This window comes from Cynocephalus volans, chromosome 12 (genome assembly GCF_027409185.1).
Source record: "Cynocephalus volans isolate mCynVol1 chromosome 12, mCynVol1.pri, whole genome shotgun sequence".
In the NCBI taxonomy this organism is placed as follows: Eukaryota; Metazoa; Chordata; class Mammalia; order Dermoptera; family Cynocephalidae; genus Cynocephalus; species Cynocephalus volans.
In genome coordinates this window covers 85,912,900-85,921,968 of record NC_084471.1, presented here as the reverse complement: position 1 = coordinate 85,921,968, position 9,069 = coordinate 85,912,900, and the positions used below count along the sequence as shown (strand labels likewise).

The following is a 9,069-nucleotide window of genomic DNA, read 5'->3' as shown; positions in this document are numbered from 1 at the left end:
GGTTTGTCAACTTAAGTCAGAGAAATGATGATAAATAGGTTCAAACTCCACTTTGAAACATCACTCTGTAATTCTATCTGTGCCAGAGTCAGAGGAAAGGACTAGAGAAGTAACAGGGGACTCCTTAAATAATGAGATCATTAATTGCATATGATGTGTTGTTGTGTTATTTTTCGCTTTCTTTCAACCCCATAGAAGTGCTGTACTGAAAAGTAAAAACAGAAAAAGGTCCTATCAACGGAAATGTGTGGATAAAGGAGCAGCGCTAACACAGCACTAGTCTAAGCATCAGAAAATGGTTAAATAAATCTAGTTCTGAGGACTGCCTATCCCAATTCCAAGAACTACCCAAGTCCTTTGAAATGCCTTTGTTTTCTATTTTATAAAATGAAATTAATATTTGCCCCCTTTTTTTGCCTCACAGAAACACACCCACCCACACACATATATGTGGATGGTACAATCAGTACTAGGTCTAAAAGCACCAAAACAATAATATGTCACAATTTATTGAGTGTTTACTATATGACAGGCATTTAACACACATAATCTCATTTAATAACTCCATGAGGTTGGTACAATTATTATCCTCATTTCACAGGAGACAAAAGTGAGTTTTAGAAAGGCCGAGTAATTTGCCCAAGGTTGCGAACTTTAGTAAGTTCAGACACTAGACTTGAGCATAAGTTATTTGACTCCGAAGTCTTTGAAGGTCATTACCATCTGGATGTATGAGCTAGGGAGAAACAAGCCACATAAATGTAAAGTTTTATTATTCTACCGCATTACCCTAGAAAAGTTATTTCAACTTGCTAATGGACAAAGAGGTACATGAGAAAATTTTATATCCTTCCCAAGCTAATACTAAAAATTTTTCAGAAACCATTTCTTTTTCATGGGCTGGGAGAAAACAGAGTTAAATTTAATTAAACAAATTTAAAGTGCATGCTTAAAAATAATTTAATTTCTTTAAATTAAAATACATTTAAATTTTAATGAAATAAATGTAATTGCTTTAAATTAAAATAAATTTAAAATTTCATTAAATAAATTTAATTAAATGAAAAGTGTGAATGACTCAGAATTGTTTATGGTAAGATATTGTTTTGCAGTGTTTGTTGATAATATCCAAGCCTTCTGTGTTGTCCCTTGAAATGAAAAAAAGGCAGAAATGGAAAACAATCAAGAAAGTTTGACAATGTATGAGAGTGGGTGAATAAATATGCTTTTCCAGTACATTATGAAGATGGTCATTAACTTCAGCTTGAATAAGAACTGAAATTATTTAGTAGAGTAGTACAGAATTGGTGCTAGGGGTGCAATGGTGGGGAAAGAGAAATGGGCTATAAAACCTGTGTGTGTGTGGGGGGGGGTGAGGTGTGTTTTGTGATTGACAGGAATACAGAAAGGGAGAAAATTCTAGGTTTGTCCAAGCCAAGGCAGAAGGGAGGCTCTCAAACCCAACCGAGAGCACCGAGGTGAGGTTAGGGGTGGGAGAACCGTGTTACCGTGAACTGAGCTCCAGCGACGTTGTGGAGACGTCAGACAGGTGGTCTCCTTGCAGCCCACTCCCAGCCACTCCCGAGTCTAACCAGGCAGATCGGGTTCGCCGTTTTTTCTTCTCCTGTTCTTTGCGTTTCCCAGGCTTGGCTTTCTTTTTCTTCCCAGGTGTCTTGAGGGGCTGCTCTTTGTATGTTTCCACCTTGTTGGTTTCCTGAGTCAGGTATCTGCCCTCATCGTCGGACCCGAATCGGACCGGGTGGTTCTTAGTGTTGGGAGAGGGCTTGGAGTTAGGGGAAACCTCCGAGGTAGCTCTGATTTCAGCTGTGTGGATTTCTGCGATCAGATGGTGAAGAAAGAATCTTCGCCGTAAGTCTTGGATGGACTTGCCCTTGTCATGGAGGAGCTGATGTTCAGACACGGCTCTTTTGCTGTAAGAAAGACATATCAGGAGGGGAAGGAAACAATTAAATTTTGGTTGCTGGTAGAGACAACACAGATGTGAATAAAATCCCTTTAGGTTTCTAGCTGGTTCTCTACAGGACACAAGCTGGAAGAGTAGCAAGCTGGCTGAGCAGGGAAGGGTAAAGTGTGGGAAGGAAAGAGGGGCTGTCAGGAGGCTCCAGCTCCCAGTCCCAGTTCTTCCACTCACTAAGTTCGTGACCTTGGTGCAAATAGCAGCATTCTTGGGCCTCATGAGCCTCATCTGTATAAAAGGAAGGGGTCAGATTCAGCAATTTCTATGCTCCTTCCCCAATTTAAAATGCTGTGATTCAGTTATGCTCAGAAAGAGACAGAAACTGCTCAATTTTCTTTCACGTTTTTTAGAGTTCTGTTGGGGAAATTCAGAAGTCCTAGCCTGAGAGATAAGTACTCTACCAAGCACACACACACACACACACACACACACACACACACACACACACACACACACACACACACACACACACACACACACACACACACACACACGTCCTAGCCTGAGAGATAAGTACTCTACCAAGCGCACACACACACACACACACACACACACACGTCCTAGCCTGAGAGATAAGTACTCTACCAAGCACACACACACACACACACACACACACACACACTTGCCCCATGAAGAAAATAATAATAATAATGCTGAATCTCACAGACCCAGCAAGCCTTAAGAGTGGAAACAAACAAAGGCTGAAGGATGGAGTGAGCAGGAAGCCTGTCTAGGAAACCGTCTAAAGACTGAATTTTAACATTTTTGACTTCTGGCTACCAAGAACTAATATTTAAAGGCCAAGTGTCAGAGAAAGAAAGAGCTCAGGTTTTTTTCTGTAAAGCAGTGGGTGGTCTCCTTAAAATGGATTTCTTTGTGGGTTTAAATTAAGTGAGATCATTCTATTTTTTTCTGTGCTTCTAGGTTTTTTTTTTTTTTAAATTTAGAATTTCACAGGGTATTATCCATCCTTAGTACTTAATTGAGAAGTTCAGTTTGCCACTTGCTTTCTTCATCTTAAAACATCTCTAGGAACAAATATGAAGTAGTTTTTCTATTAAACCAACACTCTAAGGAAAACAAATAAACAATAAAAAAAGAATAAACTAATTCTCTGTCAATTCTTTTAGATGATACCCTGACTCTTGCTTAAATGTCCATCTGTGTATTCTTTTATTATTCTATAAGTACTATATTATTAATCATATTTAGGGATTACATACATTAATCAGTCATACCATGCCTGCTTCAACTGTCTTACCTAACTCCAATTTGTACCATTAGAATAGCCCTCCGAACTGGCTCATCTTCAAAAGCATCTGAGAGTATTTCACAGGGCTATATCACATCTATTCTAACTTCCCTTCCGGGTCCCTTTGTTAGTACTACTTCTTTAACTCCTCTGAGAAACACGACAATAATAAATAGCATTATTATCCCTATTTCATAGATGGGGGTAGTAAGGCACAGAGAGATTAAATAACTTGCCCAAGTCCACACAATGAGAACTGGCAGAGCCAGGGCTCGAAGAACTAGGTCTTCTGATTCTAAAACCAATATTGCTTTTTCCTTTTTCTCAGCCCTTTCTCCTACCAAAGCCAGAACTGAAGCCTATGTTGAGGAAAGCAAGGGCAGAGCACAGGGTAATAAGCCACCATGACAATGGGCAAGATGGACAGACATTTATCAGTTTCCTTGAAGACCAAAGCTTATTGCCCCCCAAATCCATTTTTATCACCAAAATAAGGAGCTAGGATTTCTATAGTTTGAATTTTCACTTGGGGAATGAGTCAAGAGGAGAGTAAAAGATGAAAATACAGTCATCATTTCTCTGGCACTTGCAGCCAGAATGCCAGCTTCCTTCTAGTATTTTTGTGTGTGGACTGACTTTAAGCCATGCAGCTTGTTCAAAAAAGACATGACTTAATGGAAAGGAATTTAACAGGAGCCTCGTCTAAATGAGGCATGAAGGAATCTCTCTTCCTTTTTGAAGGTGCCACATGTGACTAGATTAAAATTCACTTACTCTGTGGCAATAGTTAGTATTCTGGAAACTTTTAATAACCTATGAATTTGAGGCTTTGGTATAATATATTTATATTCTCCAATAATATTTTTAAAGAATAGGACTGCTATACTTGCATATTTCATAAGTATTGCAGTTTAATAAGTATATTTTAGCAAAATGTCACATTAAAAAGCAGTTCTTAACCAGTGATAATTTACAGTATTTGGTGCTTTTATTTCTTTCTCAATTCCTGGCAGATATCCTCCCTATCTGCATTGCTCTCCAAATGTATAATACAGCCCATTCTAACTTAACCCAAAACCAAAACTTTTAATGGCTGGTCTCTTCTAATCAAGCCACCATTGCTCATGCCCCCTCTGACTGGCATCTATGCCTGTCATCTTGGCCAGCCTGTCATCTGTGAGTCACAGTGCCTTCTTAACTCAAGAGCTGCACTTTCCCAGGCTGGTTCTCATGGGAAATGCAGCGATCATTCTATCCTACTTTATAAAAAGCCTACAATATGGCACAACTTTGTCCAGTTTAAAATAGTGCATTTCTTTTGAGGTACAAAGCTTTCCATCTGCCTTTTAGAGGAAATTGTTAGTACATTAGAAAACACAAATTCTTTTAAATGCTAAATCTGAAATGCTGTTAGACAAATAATACTTCAAAGACTTCTGCATTTAAAATATTGTGAAGAAAAAAATCTCTTATTGGGAAATTGCATTAGAGGATAGGAACATAATGATAACTTTATCATCAACAAGGAATAAGGTCCATAAAGAGTTCTATTTATTTCCAAAATAAGACACGAACTAACACAGGGATAAATATCTAGATGTACAATCTAGATATACTTAGGTGATGAGTAATAAATTCAGATTAAGGAGGTTTTCATTTTAGATAACTCTGAATATCTGAGTTGTAAATATGGCCTCATAATAATCCGTTACTCAATATGTTCATAATCATTACATAGTACAATGGTTCATGTGGCATTTATTACATGCCAAATCTCCAACATGGAAAAACAAGTAGGTTATGCTTCATGGTCTCCCTTGATTATTGAAAAAAAAAATTGCAAAAACTTGGGGAAAAAGCTTAATACATAACTCTTAAGTCAGTCAAAACATAGCTCTTCCGCTTTAAAGAAAAATCACTCACTCTCAAGGGAGTTTTCAGGGAGGAAGATGAAATTTCTAAGGAACTATCAAGGAACAGAGGGAATAAACAGTGATGGAAACTCCTCTTCCAGCACAGGAAGAAGCAGTGTGCTTGTGCTGATGCTAAGCTCCTAAAGGAAGGACTCTGTGTTTGAAAAGAAAAGTTTTGTGGTACATGGTAGAGACAGGGTTAGGGTGTTAGAGTTAAGATGACTCACCAGAAGTCCCTTCCAACCCAAATGACTCAGTCAAAAGTTATGCTTTCCATTAAGTGGAACAGACCCAGTCTGGCTCCCCAGCAAATCAGCCAGTGATGTTTTAGGTTTCTGAATCTTCTGGGGTTCCCTCTCTAACCAAACACAGAAGTAGCCACCTGCCAAAAGCCATGTTCATCTGGACAAGAATATCCATAGGACACACTTTCCAATCTCTAACTTAATTATGCTCAAGCCCCATTAATTAAAATCTTCTGCACTAATAGGTCCAAAAATTCACAACTTACAATTGCCTCCTTTGCATGGCATATTGTCCCTTAAAAGTTAGCCCCTAGTTTAAAAAAAAAAAAAATCTGTACTTCTAAAGCAATTTTCCTAATACTTGGGAAGTAACATGGTTTGATTTTATGTTAAAATCTCTTTCAAGAAAGTAGCTTGATTTAGCGTAATAGTAGACTAATGTTTGGTCTAGCACATAAAATTTACTGTTACTTGGCAGCAATGCAAAAATAATGACTTGTTTTTTAAAACTCTATTTGGCTGTAATAATTTGATGAAGGATCTGCATCTACTGATGATTTCAGTCTCCATGAAAAATGAAGGTTGTAATGTGATGATCTATTAGCCATTAACTATGAGAATGTTTTGTGGTTGTTTTATAACCATCTGCTGAGTGTGACTGTTTAACTACAATATTATATTTCACCCACAAACAAAACTATAACAGAGTCTCTGGCTGCTAAATGGTTTCTGATGTGTATTTTGCAAGGTGCAACAAAGAAAGAGTTAAAAATAGCCTTTAGGACAGCTTAACACTATTTTCATGCCATAACTGCAGATTTAATCATGGTTCATTCACTGTTCCTCAAAAAAGAAAACAGGTATTTCTTAAGCAACTTAAAAGAAAAAACTGGCTCTGTTCCAAGCCAAATAAATACAGTATTTAAGTGTGCTTTTAAAAATTCAGTCTTCATCTATATGCATGTATGTATTTTAAATAATTAAATTTAACACAAGTCTCAAAAAGAGCAAAAAGTCTGAAGACAATTTTCAGAAATACAATAGCAAAATGTTGATTTGAAGAATACAATGCAACTTTATCTTAGCACAATGTTCTACACAATTTGCCTTAGGAGATTCATAATAGATTTTCATTTTGGTGCCAAGGTTCAGACATGTCTAAAGTAATTTCATTTAAGGATTTTCTGCTCTAATAATAATAGACCAAGGGCACATATAAAACAGTTGCCTTTTTGTACACCCTTGGGAATTTACAAGGAAGCACCATGAACCTGATTGTAAATATTAGATATTGCTATTTTTATTGTTAGTGTAAAAGTTCTTAACTCCTTCTCGAGTCAAACTTTTCTCAGTTCTCAAATTTTATAGTTTTCCCATTCCGAACCTGAGTTTGAAGCTTAAATATCACCCAAAGATGGTATTACACACTTAGTAAGTGCTAGGTCCAACGGATTATTAAGATAGGGTTACTCTACCGCTGTTCCAACTTTTAGTCATACAACATAGTAATCTTTCTCTGGTGTGCTTGGATGTAGATTACTTCGAAGTCAAAGTTACCTTTAAAAGAATTACCAGATGAGAATGCCAAAATACAATTTTCAATTAGCAATGCGAATATTTGACTCCAAGAAAAAAAAAAGTTTCCATACCTAAAATTCATTTTGGAATCAAGCAGTTTAGCTTCCCTGAACTGTATCAATACTATCGTTGGAGCCGTGCCACTGCAAAGTTGTTACTATTTTATTATATAATATGCCTTCATTATGTAATATGGTCCCATTTTATATGCTTGAAATTATGTCATTCATAATAAAATTAGGTTAAGGTTTTTGCTTTTCACACACAAACTGTTACTGCATTCAATATGTACAGGAGCGCACGTGTCTCCTGATCCCTCACCTTCCTCTGAGTTTCAAAACCTTCCCAGGTCCTGAAAGTCACCCTTTTCTTTCAGTAGAGGCAAAGGATCTTCCCCCAGAGGAGATTCTGTAAAACACTCTCCCTTATGGAAACACACATAAAATTTGTCTCTTGCCTGCTCCCCTTCAGGTTCAACTAGTTCTCCCGCCGTATTTGAGGACTCGGGGCTCAGCCTCCGCAGGTAGCTCGATGGCCCTTCTCTCTAACCCGGGCGAGGAGCATCGGTGACCGCTGTGAACCCTCGGCAGCGCCCCAGCCTGGCAGCCTCTCCCCCTGGCTTCCCTACCCCGGCGCCTTGGGGAGGACAGGACACTTACAGCCGGCGGCCGAGCCCCTCCACCGAGCGCCCGCAGGAGGGCACCGAGTAGCTCAGCAGGAACACGGCGACGCTCCACTGCTGAACTAGTCTCCGCAGCATGGTATCCTCTCGCTCTCGGGTCCTGCAAAAGTGGAAAGGGACCCAAAGTGTCAGTCGGGACTCTCCATCTCCCCGCACTACCCCGCTCCCTCTTTTGGCCCGCTCTCAAATAGCCTCCTCCTCATCAAGGGCATCTCCCAAATTGCAAAGAAAAAGGAAACTTTCTCTCAAGCCTCTCAGCGCTTACTTATTTTTGGAACCAGCTACTCCAACTGTGCTTTTTCCAAACCACACGGGCAAAAAGGGACCAAAAAGAAGAAAACAAAAATAAAAATAAAATAAAATAAATCAGAGGCGCTTGCTCTGAAGTAGCGAAAATGCAATGCTTTTATATATATGCACCAATGATGCGTAGTGTGTTTACACGTCTCCCATAGCAATGCCTAATTAATGTGGCCAGCAGTTCTCCTGGGCTGGTGGAGCAGAGCTGACACCCTCCTAAAAGAAGCAAGTTTCCCCCCCTGGAATCAGCTTCTTTGAGAACCAGGCCCCCTCGTTCCAGAGCCACTTGCAGCGAGACCCACATATATATACGTAGCCGTCTGTCTACCTCCTCTGGTGGGCTGGTTGCTTCCGGAAAGTTGATTCCACACACCCTGAGAACAAGTTTCAAGTGCGTGTGTGTCGTCGATCAGCAGGGCCAGGTGGCAGCGCGGGCGGGTGAACAGCGGCGCGGAGGGGCAGCGGCGGCCCGGCTTCACGGGCTGGGAGGCATGCTGGCCGGGCGGCGCAGGTTGGAGGCGAGTTGAGAGCCGAGCAGAGCAATGTTCACACGCTCCGAGGCAAACCTGCCGGAGAAGTGAGCGAGTCGCAAAGAGGTGGCGCCCTAGGAACGCGCGCGGGGCGAGCGAGGGCGCGGGCGGGCGCGCGGGGGGCGGGGGCGGCGACGGGCGGCCCGAGTGGGCCCCGCGCGGCCCGAGCGAGCGGAGGGGAGCCCGGAGCCGGGAATGCGCGGCGAGCGGCGGAGCTCCCCCCCGCCCCCGCCCTGCCGCCCTGTCGTCCCCGGCGCTGCCCGGAGCCCGGCCGAGCCCCACCCCGGAGCGCTGGCTCCGCTGCGCCATCCCCCGGGCCGGGGGCGTGGGCGGATCCGCTCGCTCTCTCCGGGCCCCTCCGGCTCCAGTCCGCGCCGCGGATCCGGGAGCCGAGGTCCCTGAGGGCGTGCGGACGGCCCCGGGCAGCCGGAGGCCCCCGGCGCGCCAGGCTGGACGCGCGGGCGCCGAGACCGCCAGGGGCGGACGGGCGGGAAGAAGGCTAAGGAGCTGGGGCCGGGGACCGCGGGCGCCCGGGAGCCTAAGCGGAGAGGACGCGGGCCGTTGGCCCGTGATTTCAAGGAGCCCTAAGCT

General features: G+C 42.2%; 1 protein-coding gene across 1 annotated transcript; it reads right to left on the bottom strand.

Moving 5' to 3' along the window:
• Positions 1-1,504: 1,504 nt before the first annotated feature.
• On the bottom strand, positions 1,505-8,355 carry PTHLH (parathyroid hormone like hormone). The gene is made up of 3 exons (XM_063076133.1): positions 8,277-8,355; positions 7,626-7,748; positions 1,505-1,931 (listed from the first exon to the last, which is right to left on the bottom strand). The coding sequence occupies exons 2-3, from the start codon at positions 7,724-7,726 to the stop codon at positions 1,505-1,507; spliced, it is 528 nt and encodes a 175-aa protein (XP_062932203.1). The 5' UTR covers positions 7,727-7,748; positions 8,277-8,355.
• Positions 8,356-9,069: the final 714 nt, after the last annotated feature.